The sequence below is a fragment of the Myxine glutinosa genome, chromosome 3 (genome assembly GCF_964187855.1).
Source record: "Myxine glutinosa chromosome 3, kmMyxGlut1.1, whole genome shotgun sequence".
NCBI lineage: Eukaryota > Metazoa > Chordata > Myxini > Myxiniformes > Myxinidae > Myxine > Myxine glutinosa.
The window spans coordinates 218,174,291-218,192,861 of NC_136263.1; the positions used below are offsets into that span (position 1 = coordinate 218,174,291).

An 18,571-nucleotide genomic window follows, 5' to 3' on the forward strand; every position below is an offset into this window, starting at 1 on the left:
GGGGTTGGGTTAGGGTTGGGATTTTGAATGTGAGGGTTAGGGATGGGTTGGGTTAGGGATGGGGTTGGGTTAGGGATGGGGTTGGGTTAGGGATGGGGTTGGGTTAGGGATGGGGTTGGGTTGGGGATGGGGTTGGGTTAGGGATGGGGTTGGGTTAGGGATGGGGTTGGGTTAGGGATGGGGTTGGGGATGGGGTTGGGTTAGGGATGGGGTTGGGTTAGGGATGGGGTTGGGCTAGGGTTGGAGTTGGGTTGGGGATGGGGTTGGGTTAGGGATGGGGTTGGGTTAGGGATGGGGTTGGGTTAGGGATGGGGATGGGGTTGGGTTAGGGATGGGTTTGGGTTAGGGATGGGGTTGAGTTAGGGATGGGGTTGGGTTAGGGTTTGTATATTATTATGACTCGAACTGAGTGGCGTGCTGATGAGGAGGAGAGTGTCGCTGAAGCTGAAGGGAAAGGTGTATGCTGCATGTGTGAGAAGTGTTATGATTTATGGGAGCGAGACATGGGTAATGAACGTAGAGCAGCAACGAATGCTGGAAAGGGTGGAAATGCGAATGGTTCGATGGATGTGCGGAGTATCGTTGAGAGAGAGGAAGACAAATGATGAATTGCGAAAGATGATGGGAATATTGCCTGTGATTGATGCTGTGAAGAGGAACAGGTTGAGATGGTTTGGTCATGTGTTGAGGGAGGATGAAAGTGACTGGTTGAGAAGAGTGATGGAAATTAATGGAGAAGGAAGTAGTAGTAGAGGACGGGAAGACCGAGAAAGACTTGGCTAAAGATGGTGGAAGAAGAAATGTGGGCAAGGGGGTTAACAAGGAGAGATGCAGAAAATAGGGCAAAATGGAGAAGATTGTCATGGGGACCGCAAGGCTAACCCCCACTCTAGCAGGGAAAATGGCCTTAAAATGCATGTTGTTGTTGTTGTTGTTGTTGTACTCACACATTTTTTTTTTTTTTTTTTTTTTTGTATACTGAATCGAGGCTCGTCAAAGAGCTAACATTTATTTCACAAACAAATCAACCAGACAAACAAAACACACAAAAAGAGGGAGCGGAAGACAAGATGGGGAGAGAAGGGGAAGCACACAACCACAACATTTGAGAGCAGGGAGAAGTGTGGGAGGGAGAGGGCTTGGGGGCAGTAGGCGTGGGAGGGGGAGGGCGGGGGGGGAGAGGTATAAAACACAAGGGGACCGAAATTAGCGGGGGTAGAAAAGATCAAGGTTTTGGATGGGGGAGGATAAGATATGGTGGTGAACAGCTGTTTTAAAGACCTGGAGGGTGCAGCGGGATTGAAGAGAGTGAGGGAGTTTGTTCCAGAGGCGGGAGAAAAGAGGAATGAAGGAGTGAAGGTGAGCAGAAAGTCTTGATTTTGGCAGTTTAACCATAAGAGGGTTGCAGGCAGATCTTGTGCGACCTGTAGGAATATTTGGGGGACAGAGCCCAGAGAGGGCTAGGGGGACAAGGCCAGAGAGGAGTCGGTAGAAGACGGAAAGACCACCAACCTGCCTGCGGTGAGTGAGTGAAAGGCCCTTGGAGTTAGCTTCATCGCGGGAGATTCCAATGATTCTGAACGCTTTGGTTTCAACAGCGTGAAGACGGGCTAGGTGTGAGGCAGGAGCACCAGACCAGAGGGGAGAGCAGTATTCCATAGAGCTGCGGATGAAAGCCTTGTATGTGGTGAGGAGCTCAGGTGTGCCAAGGAAGGACTTCGCACGACGGAGGATGCCCAGTCGGCGACTGGCTTTGGAGGCCAGATTTGAAATGTGGTTTTCCCAGGAAAGATCATGGCAAATAGTGAGACCCAAAAGCTTGAGTGACAGAACTTCTTGGAGAGGATTATTCAGAAAGTGGAAGGGAAGGTTTTCCAGTCGGTCTTTTCGGAGAGACATCGTAAGAGTGTGAGATTTATCAGGATTGAAAGACATGTTCCATTTGTTTGCCCAGTCTGTGATTTTGTCCAGGTCTGCAGAGAGTGAGGAGGCTGCAGACTGCCGATCTGAGGGATGAGGAATGGAGCGACAGAGAGTAGAGTCGTCAGCAAAGAGATAGAGAGGATTTTCAAGAGAGTCAGAGAGATCATTGATGAAGACCAGAAAAAGCACAGGGCCCAGAACACTACCTTGGGGAACTCCAGCCTGAACAGGAAGAGGAGATGAGAGAAACCCATTCAGGGCCACACGTTGACTACGACCAGAGAGGAAGTCCGCCAGCCATGCGTGGAGATTTCCATGGATACCAAAGGACATACGCACACACACAAAAGTTAAGCCCCAACTGAAAAGTTGAGGGATTCTGTGTTTGGGGTTCACAGATCTCAAGAACGTATGCCCATTGTACACACAAAAGTTAAGCCCCAACTGAAAAGTTGAGGGATTCTGTATTTGGGGTTCACAGATCTCAAGAACGTATCCCCATTGTACACACAAAAGTTAAGCCCCAACTGAAAAGTTGAGGGATTCTGTGTTTGGGGTTCACAGATCTTAAGAACGTATCCCCATTGTACACACACACAAAAGTTAAGCCCCAACTGAAAAGTTGAGGGATTCTGTGTTTGGGGTTCACAGATCTCAAGAACGTATCCCCATTGGACACACACACAAAAGTTAAGCCCCAACTGAAAAGTTGAGGGATTCTGTGTTTGGGGTTCACAGATCTCAAGAACGTATCCCCATTACATTTTTTTTATTTATTTATTATTTTCAAGGGTATCATCTGCTTACTTGTGTTTTTTGTAATTCTTGTGAGTAAAATGAACCCAAGATTTCTTCCCCATTCATATCATATAATTTGTAAGTCCAAGGGACTGTATCCATTACATCAACAATTTTAAATAATTCATTAGTCCATCTCTTTGTATAACCTTTCTCAAAATGGCTTTTCCATCTGTATATTCTTACAATATCACCAACTTTGAACTTGGGCTTTCTCAAATTAATCTCCTTTTCATATTCTAATTTTGTAAATGATTCTGACGGTTTTGATTTTGTTGATGAATGAACGGTATTATTGTAATTATCTACAACTAGGGCATTGCCCGTACTATATCTATATCTAAAATTATATCCCCCCCCTCTATTTACATGAAATGGTTTGGTCCAAAGCGAACGGCTTGCGAGTACGGTGACAATCCCCCCCCTCTATTTACATGCAATGGTTTGGCCAAAGCGAACGGCTTCCGGAGTTTGGTAAAGAAATCGCCATCGCGTGCACAAACGCGCAGGAAAGCGAATGAATCGCAAATTCGGTTTTATTAGTTTTAAAACATAGTTTAACGCCAACATAGTTTGCAAACGTGAAATAAATGAATACGCTCTCAAATGTGCCATCCGAGGCAGAGTGTGTCCTCCACGTTCGGCACACGCGATCGTTCGCTGCTCTCTGATTGGTTGAATCGTTTTTTGGACATAGCTCGGTAAGTAATTGTCCGATTAATATGAAACCTTGAAAAGGCACATCCTCGGGTCCCCAGCAATATACCTGGCAAGTTAAAAGTATATCGGACCCGTGGTTGTCGAGAAACAGCGGTCACAGACAAACAGACGTACAGACGTACAGAGATTACTGGAATTATAGATAGATATCCTGAATTAAATATACCCATTGTTGAGAACCGAGTTGTGTGAATTTTTTATACTAGGGCGTGCCCGCACGTACATGCTTGCCCGTACGTGCTTGCCCGTATGTGCTTGCCCGTACGTGCGTGCAAAAAAAAATGCGTGCAAACAACAACAACAAAAAAAAACTTTGAAACCACGTGGCAGTAACGACCACAGAACCCCCCCCCCCCCCCCTCTATTTACATGAAATGGTTTGGTCCATTCGCAAAGCCAAAGCGAACGGCTTGCGAGTACGGTAGAACCCCCCCCCCCCCCCTCTATTTACATGAAATGGTTTGGTCCATTCGCAAAGCCAAAGCGAACGGCTTGCGAGTACGGTGACCATACCTTGGGAACCACTTGTCCGATTAATTTCAAACCTTGAAAAGGCACATCCTCGGGTCCCCAGCAATATACCTGGCAAGTTTCAAGTATATCGGACCGGTAGTTGTCGAGAAACAGCGGTCACAGACAAACACACACACACACACACACACACACACACACACACACACACACACACACACAGACACACACACATACACACAGAGATTACTGGAATTATAGATAGATAATTTCTCTTTCAAAGTGCGATTAAAACGCTCAATAACAACTGCTTTTCCTTCATTAAAGGTGCTGTATAATTTAATACCCTCCCCCTTAAGAAATTTCATAAATATTTTGTTATAGAACTCTGTTCCCTCATCAGTCCATAACTTCTTTGGTTTCCTTTTATCCCTATCAAATATTAGCTTAAAGGCTAACATTAAAGTATTACCTCTCTTGTTTTTCAAAGGAACAACCCAGGCAAATCTACTCCTCAAATGAATAACGGTTAAAGCATACCTGAATCCCTTATCATTATTTAGTTCGATTAAATCAGCGGACCATATGTGGTCAGTGTATTTAGAATAAACTTTCCTTCTTTTAAACTTTGTGATTATAGGTTTATGTAATTCATTCGCCAAAAGCTCCTCAGTCTTGATAACATCATTGGAGTTTAATAGTTTTTTGGGGAATAACCAAGACCAAGTTTCAATTTAACACTTATCATTTTTTTCACAATAAACCTATCAACTTTCTCTCTCAATGTAGGATTTAGTATCAAGGACAAATTATACAACATTTCTCTGTCTGCTTCATGTTTTTCATCCAATGTAGTGGTATTCCCATAAGCAATATCATGCTTCATACACACTTCATCAACCCTATTTATAGGCTTGGACCAAGGTTTAGGATTGTCAGCCTCATCTAATCTTTTATCCAGGTTTGTTCCAGGACCACAGAAAGAATATCCAGGTAGATGTAGTTCCCCAGGAATTCCAGTTGTTGTAAATTTACTTCCTGACAGAAACTTTTGTATGTCTCCTCCACTTTTAGGAGAGATGAATTGGCACTTTTTAGAGCCACACACTTGACATATTCCTTTTTGATAAACTCTATTATTTTTAGCTTTAACATGAGATATTTTTAGATTTGGTTTTCTTTTTACATTTGAGACAATAACTCATATTTATTTATCAGAAAAATTCCGACAGAGAATCAAAACCTTTTTGGTTTTCAACATATACATTTCTATCTTAATTTTTAAAACATAAATAATCCTTAGGAATACCTTCACGCTTTCACTCTCTCCTCCATTTATTTACAAATAAAAACTAACTAAAGTCAATAACACCAACATCATCAACTACATGACCTTTGTCTTCTTCATGTAAATCTCCTCGCTGAACTCATCTCAACCATTTTTAAAATCATTATCTTAGTAAGAGTCGTTAATTCTTTATTTTCCTCTTCGGTGCGTTGAGATTGATTTATTTGCTGTAATACACTCAATCTTTAACGAATCTCACCGATTTTCATCTTTTTATATTTTTCCTCCCTCTCTCTTTGCTCCCTTTCCTCCCTCTCCTCCTTCTTCTTTTTCTCCCTCTCCTCCTTCTCCTTTTTCTCCCTTTCCTCCTCCTTTTTCTCCCTTTCCTCCTTCTCCTTTTTCTCCCTCTCCTCCTTCTCCCTTTTCTCCCTCTCCTCCTTCTCCCTTTTCTCCCTCTCCTCCTTCTCCTTTTTCTCTCTTTCCTCCTTCTCCTTTTTCTCCCTTTCCTCCTTCTCCCTTTTCTCCCTCTCCTCCTTCTCCCTTTTCTCCCTCTCCTCCTTCTTCTTTTTCTCCCTTTCCTCCTTCTCCTTTTTCTCCCTTTCCTCCTTCTCCTTTTTCTCCCTTTCCTCCTTCTCCTTTTTCTCCCTTTCCTCCTCTTCTTCAACTCCTTCCTCATCCCTTGCTACCCTTGAGTTTGAGCCCCAAAGAATATTATACATATACTCATCTGGATTTTGAGATATTCTTGTATCTATAATTATTTTTCTCATAATAGGATACCAATAAGATTTGTTGATGATTTCTAAAAGAGTTTTATATTTCATAACTTTGAGAAGTTCATTTTTATTTAATATTTTAAACAAGTCTCTATTTGTGGGTTTAGCAATATCAGTATAAGGCCAGTTTTTGATGACAAAATTCCCATGTATATGCTCCAAATCATAAGGTATGTAATACCGAGCACCCTTTTATTGTAGGTATCCTTGAATACAAAAATTATAATTATCTTGTAGTCTTCTTCCTGCCATTTATGTATCAGAAATATATGTCAGATTAATATTATGACAGGTAATACCACCCCATCTTCCCACTACCAAATCGGTTTGTATTCCTCGGCTATCTATCCTTATCTCATTACCTTCCTTCTTTGTCATGCTAACCATCGCTATACTATCATATATTTTTCTTTTCTTAAAACCATGTATTTGTTGTTTACTAATTGTACTTCCACATAAATCCTTATCCTCGCCAAGCGGATAATATTCTTCTTTACGAGACTGATTCAAATCATGTAGGTCTTCTAAGTTTATTGAAAAATATCAATTATACCCTAAATCAGGCATATCATACCCCCATTTATTAATTCGCATATTAACTATATGTCCTTCTTTATAAAATTCAATTGTAAGCAGGTAGTTAAATTCAATGAGGAAAGGTGTATGGTCAGTATAACCAGGTGTTGTGGTTGTAAATTTTACTTGTTTAACAAAACGTGCTGTTTTCTTTAAAAATATATATTGTGATAAATCACTGAATCTAATGAAGTCATTCGCATCTGTAGGGTTTGGTTCATTGATTAATTTATCGGTATTCTTCATATTAATATTTTTACTTTCCTATATTTTTGTCGTTCAGCCTGTGCCTTTGTATAATAATTTGATAAATCAATATCCTGAGAGGATTCTCCAAAGATAGAACCATCTTTTCCAACATGTCATTTATATTAGATTTAAAATGATATTATAAAAATTTTCATTATTGTTGAGTTGAAATAATACATATAAACATAATTGACCACAACATTTAGAATTAATTTATTGAACTTGAAATGTTTGATAAACACCATTCTGTAAGAATTGTATTACTTCAACAGGTGGTGGCATACCATAACTATCAAAATAATATTTATCCTGACTATTATGAATACAAACCCAATGAGAACCATTCTGTGTGTCTAAATTCATAATAATATTCTTTGTATTCTTATTTATATGTATTAATTCATCTCTCATACAAATAACCACATTATCAATTTTTAGTGTTTTACAATACTTAGCTAGTTCTATATTTGACGTTGTATTCTTTCCAAATTGTTTAAACCATTTATCCATTTATTTATGAGAAAGATACAATCCATTACCCCGTTTAGTTAGTTTAACACCCGCTTGAGCGATAGAGGAAAGCATATCTCCAACCAACAATCTAGCTTTATCAGGTAGACTTTCAAGTTTTTGAGCAAAATCTACAATTACACCACTTCCACTAATTTGTTTCTCCAACTGCTTGTTATGTCTTTCCAATTATTTTTGAGCTTTTAGTTGTGCCTTCCTTTCGTTAGCAGTTTTTACCGCTGCTGAAATACCACCAGTCAATGCTCCCGCTGCACTTAAACCAGCAAATAAAGGAATTAGAAACGGGAGAAATCCTCCCTCTTGTATTGAATATTTCTTCAACATAGGTTTTGTCATTTTAATTTTAAGTGATCCAACATCATTTAGTGTTTTCACCTGCTCTCTTGTGAGTAAAACATCAATTCTTACTGCTCCTTTTCTTTGAATTGAATTAACATTAATAATACAAGGCTTTTGATTTTGAATACAAGATGTTAATTTATTAAGATTGATTTGATTAACATATACCGGTTCCTTCCTACTCATTTATTTATGAGAAAAAACCTATGTGATATTAATAATAACACCATTATCTGTATTAATCTGTAATTCTGTTTCTTCCAAAAGCAAACAATAAGCATCAACTTCTTCACTCTCCCCTCTTTCCATGTATAGAGAAGTATCCACTCTATTAGACTTTATAGTTTCCTTTTGAGAACTCAGGTCAATTGTGTAGTGTATAAAGTTTTTGAAACGCAACCATATCCAAAATAGGATCATTATTGCCGTTGCTTTCACACACCTTTTGGTAAGACTTGTGGGCTTCCGCATATCATTTTTTTCCCAATCAATTTCCAATCTATCTCGCGGGTAAAATGTACCATCAAGAGAAACCCGAAGTTGTTTCACCTTAGCATTATCACTCAGCGCATTATTCTTATCAGTACCTTCATCTCCATCTGGTTTTTTTAAAATGAGCCATAGGTATCGTGGTTTTCCTGCCAAAACACCCAAATTCCAAGTGTAGGTTGTGTGTTCCAGTTTAACGTGTTGACATCTTCTTTTAAGGTATGATACATTTAGTGGTTTCTTTGAGTTAAGTCTTCTATTTAACAACTCTTCCGTTTTAAGATTAGGAGTATATTCACTGATATACCAACACAAATCATTAATCACAAATTTATTATTGTCTCCAAAAGCATTTTCGGCCCCAAAAAGCAACCTATTTACATTATCATTCCTTTGTAGTTGAAATCTAATTTTAAGACCATACAAAACTTTATCATAATCACAAAATCCAAATATACCTTTCAGAGGTACTGCTACGGTAAAACTATTCTCTACTTTTGTATCATCATTATACATTGCCTTCCTTTGACATATCAGGAATAAAACCTTCAACAGCTCCCTTACCCATTCTATCACTAAACGAAGAAAGTGTAAATTTCATCATTTCAGATGTAGCAGAGACATAATCAACCGCTTCAACCTCTTGTGTTCCAATATACAGGCGGACACTATCAAACATTTTCCAGAAGAAATCATTTACGAGTGTAGCATTAGTATTATTCGCAGCCTTAGTGAATTTAAATTTACACAGCAAGAAACTATCACCTATATTCAAGTAAGTTTGTTGATTATTTATTTCAAAACTTTTTGTTCCGTTTGAATTCCAGTCTGTTCCTGTTACAGCATTTACCTTAAAATAGTCTTCCTTTTTAGTGGAGTTTGAAATGATAATCGTATCATCCAAATCATAGATACTATCAATCGCTTCCATACTTGTATTTATAAAGCATTAAAATTGTTGAAACCCTGACCCAAGTATTTTAATGATTTTTTGTCGTTCTTGTGAAGATAGTTGAGTTTTACCTTTTTTAATTTCTTTGATTGCTTGTAATTTATGAGACTCATTTTGAGCATCTTTTATACTCTTTATAGCACCCACAACTGAGCCCACGGCAGAAGCAGTTGAACCAATTAGGTCTTTATGTTTAAGGATGGTTGAACCAATACCCATTAGAGTATCAATTATCCCATCTCCTTTATTTCTAAATTGATGTCCCACACCCCGTTGTCTCTTTGGTTTATAGTATCCTCTCCAAAGAAACATACCTTCACCCTTATAGTATGGTGAAAGGAACATACCATCCCCTGTAATTATTTTATATTTTCCCAACTCGTGTTTTCTCACAATAACCATTATTTATTTATTGAAAAACTTCACGTAGGTGAATTCTGATGGATATAATTTCTTCATTAAAGGAGATCATACGATTATCTTGATCAGTTATCCTAAAATTTACTCTGTATATGGTTTTTCCTGACACAGGTAAATAAACAAGATTTTTTTGGTTCCATATTGAATTTATAACCAATCGGGGTTGAGTATGCGCTGAATGAAAATATTGTATTTGTTCTTATTCCATCGTTATAAGCACCATCAATCAAATCACAATGAATTAATACCGAATTTATACCGGAGGACATTTGAATGACATTATCACTGTAAACCGTCCCGTTAGTTTCAATCTTTTTTGAAGAGAAACCCAATAGCTCTCTGAACGAATTTTCAATCGTGAAATCAACTTTATAACTATTTTTAAGTTTAATAGTTGATTTTGAAGTGTGTTTTTGAATATCTATTGCAATATTTTTCGGTTCATCACCTTGTTCTTTCATAAGGCGAGAGACTTCTGAAGATATTTGAGAAATCTCGTAAGCTCCAGGTGAAACGGTTATAGTTTTATATGCACTTCCTGGATTATAACTAAACTTGTTGTTTTTCTCTGTGATATTAAAAAGGGTATTGTAAGTCTCCATTGACAACAAAGAAGCCTCATATTCTTTTGTGGGGTCAAGTTGTAGTGGGTAAGGGAATGAAGCTGTGTAATCACTCGTTGTGAAATTAAAACTAAGAATTGTGCTTCTCATCTTATTTAATATCTAATAAAATATCTTTGTATTGACATTTATTAATTATTTTCATATTCATCAACTGATCTAAAATGGCTGAGGTTTCATTAAAACAATTGTTGTTTCCAGCCTTCTTACTACCTAACAGCAATAATAGCCTATTTACTAATTGTGATGGGTCATTTGGAAGAAAACTAACACCTGAACCAAGCTTACTTAAAGCACCAATAATATATTTCTCCTTCTCATTCTTCTTCCTTTTACCAGCAACAGAAACTCCATAATCAAGTGAGTTTAGTAAATCAATATATACCCTATCTTCCTCTCTTTCCATATCAAGTGGTTCCTCAAAATATTTTGAACCGCTGAATCCGGAGTTTGTTAGAAGAAACATTAATCTTGGAGTTAATTCAACATTTGGTCGAGCAGAACTTAAGAACACCAATTTATCATTAAATATCAATACCTTTTCTTTCACAAGATAGAACTGTGCTGGTTCTTCTGTTGGAATGAGACCTGCTCTGGTTTTTGAATCCGCCGAATATTCATTGTTTTGAAGAGCTTCCACAACATAATTAGGTGGTTGATTTACCTCCTCAAGTTTCCGAAATAATCCTTCATCATCATATTCTAATTCTCCAAGTTCTTGCTCTGTCATTTGACTAAAATCTTTGAGCATTTGAAGTTTTTTTGGAGTAAATTCTAACGTGGGAACTGTAGGTGAAATCGTTTGTTGAGTTTTTAAAAGTGGTTTTAAAAATTTCTCTTGTTTTCTTTCAAAGGCTTCTTCACCAGTTAGTTTCTGTCTCCGTTTCTTCTTTATCTCTTCCTGTTGCTTTACAACTTTTGAAACCAACTCTTGATGTTCTTTAAACTTTCTTGCTCTTTCTTCGGTATTCATTTTCTGTATTTATTTATTGAAAAATATCATTTAATGAATTGTAAAGGTCAATGGGAAAATTTTCCTTTTCTTCATCATTATAGTAAATGTGTTGAAATAAATCCTTTTCTTTAAATATTTCATCAAATTCTTTATTGGTATTAATACGAGTTGTTATTTCTTCTTCACTAATACTTGTATCTCTGCTTTTCATACGTTTGCGTTGAGTCTCCTCATCGATATCAAAACCGAATGATAAAATCTTAACTCCATCACCACACAAATGTTTAATAATTTGTCTCATTCCTTCAGGATTAGTTTCTTAAATCCCAAGACCGTTAGATTTTACTTTATTTAACTCACTCTTACAATGTGAATATTTTGTAGAACCAAGAGAGACCTCCTCAAATATTTGACCTTCGTTCCTCAATCGCATATGTTCCTCCATTGAAATGTAGTCATAATCTTTCCCTTCTATTTCTCCTGGTCGCATTGCCCTGGTTGTAGTACCTACAAAACTAATCATAGGGTGTTTTAAAAAAAAACTTGCAATCTTTTCATTTTTACTGTTCAAGAGTTTAGATTTATGAAAGTTCTTTCCTGAAGCAGATTTACCCACAAGATTAATAATAATTGTTGCCATTTATGTGTGTAAAATATCAGTTAGTATCTCATCTTGTTTCACAACAATATATTTATATTTTCCAATCGTGTTTCATATAATTTTCAAATTCTTTTTTACTACATAATGTAGAGCAATTATCTCTCCAAAAATTATTTACATCTATTGAATTTAACTTAAATAAAATAAAAGTATTAGCATTGTTTCTTATTGAGCGCCGAGGGAGTTGAAAATATGACTGACTAAGATAAATACAATTACAAGAAGAATGTCTCCCTCTTGTATAGTAGCTATCCATTACTGTTTGGTTTCTCTCATTAACACAATCATCAAAGATGACGAGGTTCTTTTTTGATTCATCTAAATCTTGAGGTGAAGGTATATCATCCGTATTATCACTGAGAATACAAGTTCTGGGTTTTGGTTTTGGTTTTGATTTCTGTGTATCACAAAATAATTGTATTATATTGTAACGATTTTGAGAAGTGTGTAACGAATTTGAGAAGTGTAACGGTTTTTGAGAAGTGTAACAATTTTGGAGGAAGTGTAACGAATGTGAAAACGTTACAATGTGAACGTTACAAAAGTATGGTAACATCCTCGTAATGTAAATAATGGTCGCAGCCGTCCTCCTAGTTAATTCCATGAAACTTACACGCAGGTCACGATATATCTTTCAAATAGTGTATTTCCTTATTCCATGTAGGCTAAATATGTGTTTCCCACTAGATTGACTTTGCATTGTATCAAACAAAATAAGCGTAGGCCCTTCCAATTTCCCCAAACATCTCCGCTCTCCAAAGTTCCTTTCAAAAGGGGAGTTGTTTTCAATCCCGCAGGCCGCCATTGCCCATGTGCTTTGAGTCGGAGAAGAAAGGCGTGTCTCCACCTCGTCATAAGAGGGAAGGAGTGAACCAGCCCTAACAGCCAATCGGCGCCGCGGTGAGCGACCCGGTAGGCGTGCCCTCGGAGCCGGCGGCTTGATTTCGCCCGAGGTGATAAAAGCGACTGTAAGGGACTGCTTTACCAGAGGCCTTGGGAGATGACCTGGGAGAGGAGCAAAGAGGCGGCACCAAGAGGAGCGGTGAGATGCGAAACGCTCCAAGCCAAAGAGGAGAGGTACTCGGCAAGGAAACCAGCTTTGGAGAGACGCGCTGAAAGGAGGGAGACGGTTCCACCACAGGAAGACGAGCAGGTGTGCCGAACCAGCGCGTGACGTCTACCGCAGCGGATACACGACGGAGGGTTTTCCTGCCAAAACCGCGAGGAATTGCGAGCTGCTGCCTCCCGACTTTGCCTCCCTCTCAAGCAATCCACCTCAAGCCCTACCTGCCTGCATTATCCCCTGTGTAAGTGTGAAATTCCTGTCCTGCTCGTTGTCTTGGGGTTAAGTAAAAATGAATAGTGTAAGTTAACGATTCGCTGTGTTACTGCTTCTTCCATCCATTGCTGTGTGTGTATAATAAATCTGTTCTTCCTCCGTATTCTTCTTCTTCTTCTTTTCCTTCTCTTTCGGTCGCTTTAGAGATTTCCCGATTGAATATCTGTGGGGCGATCTGGTCAACGTCGGGTGGAATCGGGTTCTAATCGGGGAGTAACTGTTCGGACGCGGTTAAATACACCACCGCTCGGTCAATATAACATCTAAAAGCCGCGTCTGTAACAATTGGTGTCGAGTAGTTGGATTCGGACCTGGGACTAAATTTGTTAGGCCCAAATTTTGGAACACCAATTGTACTATTAGAGTAACAATTGGTGTCGAGGAGGGAGATCGGACCCGAAATCGGACCCGAAGCGCGCTTAACGCGCTCAAAATTACAAGCTGCCGGAATTTATTTTGTTTTATAAAGCAAAACCCGAATTTTGAGATCGCGCCATGGACAAGCAAGGCGATCGGATGTCGGTGGGAGAGATAGACAGGGTAGAATCGACCCAGGACCTCAGGGAAATGTATGTGGAGGATAGGGAGGAGGAGAAAAATAGCAATGTGGTTGCGGAAGTATCAGACGCGCAAAGTGGCGTCCTCACGCACGTGGGTGTAGCGGCACCAAATTTTGCCGCGACCGTAGCAGCGCCGTTGGTGGATTTGAACCTTTTTTTTATACAAATGAAGGCCCTTATGGACAAGAATAGCGAACAAATGGAAAACAGAAGGAGGGCTGATAGTGAAAAAATGGAAAGCAGAATTATGGGGCAAATGGGGGTAATGGGAAACCAAATGGGGGTAATGAGGGACGAAGCGAGGGGTACCGGTGAGGGATTAGACAAGAAATTTGAGGAGTTAGACAATGGGATAAAAGAGGTGCAAAATGGGTTAATGGGGTTAGAAAATAGGATGGAAGGCAAATTGCGGGAGATAGGGGAGCAATCCGCCCGAGAAATCAAACAAATGGGAGAGCAGATAGAGGAGGTGAAAATCGGGGTAGAAACCAAACTGGATGCTCAGAGGGATGAATTGGGACAGATGAGGGTGGCATCTACAAAAGAGATGGAGGAGATACGACGAGGGGTAAGTGAGGAGGTTTCGGGGCTACGCGAGGAGGTAAAGCGAGGTGAGAAGCGTGTGGAGAAAGAGGTGAGAAATAATACGGCTAAGTTACAAGGGGGCATAGAGGGTCTGACGGAGGAGGTGGAACAGCTGACGGAGGGACAAAAAGAACTAGTGGAGCAGGTGCAAAGGAACACTGCAGTACTCGGAGGGTTAAAGGCGACACAAAAAGAAATTAAAAACGAATTAATAGCGACGCAGAGGCAATGTCAGATGGTACGTGAGGAACTGACGATGAGGGTGGACGAGGTGACAGAGATAATGGAGACAAAGGACCGGCAGGTGAGGAAGCACATAGAGACGGTCACGGTAGCCTTAGAGGACGAACTTGAGGAGACGCACCGAGAAATAAAAGAGGTTAAACAAAAATTAGAGGAAGTGGAAGAAGAGGTGAGTGAAATTAAGAAGGGACGAACAGAAACTAAAAGAGAAATCCAGGAGGAGGTGATGGAATATGTGCAAGGTCGGTGCTCAACTCATAATGTGATGCTCACTAACCGAATAAAGAGTTTGCAGGTGGCAAAGAAGGTGCGGAGACGAGGTACGGAGGTGAGTGGCAATGTATATGACGTGAGGAAAGCTTCAGTCGGCTTGGGGGTTGCTTTGGATCCGGGTGTTCGTGAGAGGCCGTTGGTGAAGTGTGCGACAGGTCAGGTGTGCGAAAAAAGAGGTGTGCGAGAATGTCCGACCATGGGGTGTGTGAGGAAAAAGTGCACGCCGAGGAGTGAGTGTGCCGTCAAGAGTGAGTTGGTCGAAGCGCGTGTGCGAGGGGGTACATGGAAGCGCGGTGTGGTGAGTGTTACAGAGGAAGTAACGAAAGAGGATCCGCGGAAAAGGTGTGTAACGGACAGGTGCATGAGGAAAGAGTGCGCTGTCGAGAGGAAGGGTGAGTGCGTTGTCAAGAGTGGAGGTGAGAGTAGTGAGAGTGAAACGGAGCGTGAGTTGGTTGTGACAGGTGAGCGAGGATGTACACCTGGAATGGAAGGATGCACACCTGGAATGGTAGGGCGTGAGTGGGAATGCACGCTGGAATTGGTAGTGAGGCACGTGGTTGGGTGTGCGAGTGAGAGCACACCTGTGATTGTCACAGAGGAGGTGACCGAGGAGGGGGCGCGAAGAGGTGTGTTGGTGAGGTGTGCGAGCGACGAATGTGTGCCAAGGTGTTCGGTGGTCAGGTGTGTGACCAAGTCGGTGAGCGGAATGAGTGTACCGAGGTGTGTTAGAGAAGGTACGACCAAGAGCATGGAAACGGCTGCATGTATGAGCACGAAAGGGGTAGCGTATGCATGTAAGCGTCCAGGTGAAGCATCGACGGTAACCGGTTTAAAGGTTAGAACGACGTATAGCCGAATCGGGCCCTCGGTGCGCGTTGGGCAGCTTCGCGTGCCGCGAGAACCAGCGGGGATCCGAGCCACGGCGGGTTCGAAAGGACCGCCGTGCGCGATCCACGCTGGGCCTCGCTTGGAACGGCCGCGTCCGGGCTCCACTAGGCGGAGCGGGCCGCCCGATAGGAAGGGTCGTCATGGCGACCACTTTCTATTGAGACGTGCCGGCAGGTCGAGATCGGGACATTGGATGGCTCCACGCCGAGGTGGTGCGTGGGATCTCGGCCCGGGTAAGCCCCCGCCCCTGCCCCGAATGCGGGACGCATCCAGCCGCCGGCACAAAACGACCCGCGTTCATTGCTCGGCCGTACGAAGCCGGGCTGTAAACGTGAATTGGCGCACCGAGAGGATGTAATAAGTAGACGGGTGATAGTGATAATGGTAGTGATTCGATACGAAATTTGTAATAGTAGTTAGAATTGGCAGTAAATGGAAAATTTTTGAATTGGTTGAAATGTGGACGAGCAAAATTGATAGAGAGACCCCCGATGTGGTGGGATGGCAAATCCACCATCCCTCACAGGTGGGGGGCAAATGCGCAATAGTTTATGGGGAGGCTATGACAACCGAGCCAGGGAGGGCTTGGATAATTGTAGGGATCTAGCGAAGATGACATTAGGTAACGTTAAGTTTAGTTAGTGACTGATACCTGTAGTGGGGACGCAGGTAGATTAGTGTGGATTATAATGACGTGGGAGCGCAATAGTTTAAAGGGACGACTGGGAAGCGCAAGTTTCAGAGGGGAGTAGTTAGCTGAGATGATGCCGTGTGTGTGAGGATTGAACAGGTGAGAATGGAACAGGTGTGATTGCACAGGTGTGCAACTGAACAGGTGTGTGGAGCCGTGTATGAGGGAGTAGTGGTGATTGCGTGTTGTGTTGACCAAATGGTCCAGGAAGAAAGGAGGGTGCAGGTGGCACCAGGTGTGAGGGCACAGGTGTGCAACAATAGGTGTATGTGGCTGTGTGGAATAAATGGTAGTGTGGAATATCTGGAGTATTGGAATGGATGGTCGTGGAGTGAGAATGGTGGAAATTGTGGAGTGGAGTGGATGGTGCGAAGGTGTGAATGGGGGAAGAGTGGACCCCCATCACGGATACCCGGGGCGGGTAGTGTAAGTGTTAGGTAGAGGGTACAGGTAAATTGTGGTTGGATATTGGCATCTGTGGTGCGGGTGGCAGAATGGTATGTGGATGGGTGCATTAGTGTTGTGGAAATGGCTGGGCGTGTAGCCTGTTAGGGTGTGTAGTTGGTTTGGGCACTCCACCACTGTGAGGATGTCGGCCAGGTGAGGCCGCAGGTGGGCTCTGGGAGCCGGTAGTAGTTGTTGTGGATGGGGCCCGAGGATCCGGAGGACGGACCCGGGTAGCCCAGTGCCAGAGGGCACCATGGGGTGACAGAGCCAGGAGAGGGGCTGTCCCCAGTTAGTTAGGTTAGGGTGAGGAGCTAGGTAAGCTCGGGTGGCAACTGCAGTGGTGGAGGTGTGCAGGTGGGTAGACCTGCTGGGAGAGGTACACGTCGCAGCCCAGAAGTTGTGCGAGAGCACCGGGAGATGAATCAGGGGAGTGAGACCCCAAATGGAGAAGCACCACAGTTTGGTCAATGGGAATTGGTTATTAGAACCCATAGTGTAAGTTGGCCAATGAATTGGCAGGGAAAGACCCCGGGTAGTGTAAAGTGTGTAAAAGTCATTTAGAAAATAGTTAGGATGAAGGATCTCCTCGCACCATCTGCATCCACTCACCTGAGGTGACAGGTACTCCACACCATGCCATGTTTTGATTATTTTTTATGATGCAAATGGTTGGATTGTGAGACGCATCATGACGTGGGTGTGACATTGTGCGTAATTCCATCTCTCCCTCCTTATGAGGATTGATGATGAATTGGTGATGGCAAATTTTGAAGTAGAGGGATTGTGGTGACGAATTTGGTATAGGGGAAATATGGGGAAGACGTGACAGTAGTGACGAATTGGTAATGTGTAGATTTTGTACATATGGGGTAAGGGCAAGGGGAAGGGTAGGGTAGGTGACAGGGGGGTGACGTACGGTAGGGACGAGCTTTCTCACTTCGCCCTCCGTACGCATTTCGCCTTGCATTGCCTTATTGACGTGTACCCTTGTGACCTTACCCCTCGCTCAATTGTCTTTCTTTTGTCTCCCACATGACCTGTGCGCCATTGGGTGCCGATGGGAGCGAGCGTGAGGTGGCCATTGTGCGCCCGAGATTCCCAGAACCAGCATGCATTGCGTTGATGTACCACTGTATGGACCGCTGTTCTGCGACCAAGTACCACTTGATGGACCCCAGGTTCTGGGGCAGGGCACCTCTGTTGGAGACCGGCCATAGTGGCCAGGGAATCTTGCTTGCGGACCTCGGTAAGGTGGCACCTATGCCAAACAGGTGGACCACCCTTAGTTGGCCCCTGAGGCCCTAAATAAAAATGGACACAAGTTGTGCTTTTTATTATTTCCAACTAGGCCGCATGAAGCCAGAAGACGTCGGGAAGAACATCGGCCCAGCAGAGAAAGAGAAGACCACCACCAGTTGTTTTGTTGTGTTTATTATGAACCATGGTGACTGCGCACCGGGTGGTGCTTTTGGTGCTTTTGGTGCTTTTGGGTGCTTTGGTGGTATTGGTACTGGTGCATCGATGCAATGCGTGCTGTCTCCTCCCTCCCAACAGGAATTTCTTTTTCTTGTTCCCTAAAAAGAAAAAAAAAAACACAGGTCCTGGGTTGCGTTGTAAATAAGAAATCACGTCATCTATATTATAATAGCCGTAGATGATTCTGTCTGTCTGTCTGTCTATCTATCTGTTGGGTGTCTGTCCGGGGTGTGGCTTACTCGGTTTGCAGAGTAGCTCCACCCATAGCTCCACCCATTCTGGGAGTGGCTATAAACAA

At 42.1% G+C, this 18,571-nt stretch overlaps 2 protein-coding genes across 5 annotated transcripts in view; both read right to left on the reverse strand.

Moving 5' to 3' along the window:
* LOC137422863 (uncharacterized) overlaps positions 1-18,571 on the reverse strand; it is a 635,168-nt gene that overhangs the window by 229,230 nt on the left and 387,367 nt on the right. The window lies entirely within an intron of this gene.
* The window catches only part of LOC137422865 (spermatid perinuclear RNA-binding protein), a 113,533-nt gene continuing 113,087 nt past the window's right edge, over positions 18,126-18,571 (reverse strand). For both annotated transcript variants that reach the window (XM_078775059.1, XM_078775058.1), the window contains one exon: positions 18,126-18,371. In XM_078775059.1, coding sequence (XP_078631185.1) covers positions 18,132-18,371 — 240 coding nt within the window. In that variant the 3' untranslated portion in view covers positions 18,126-18,131. The remainder of the gene's footprint in view (positions 18,372-18,571) is intronic.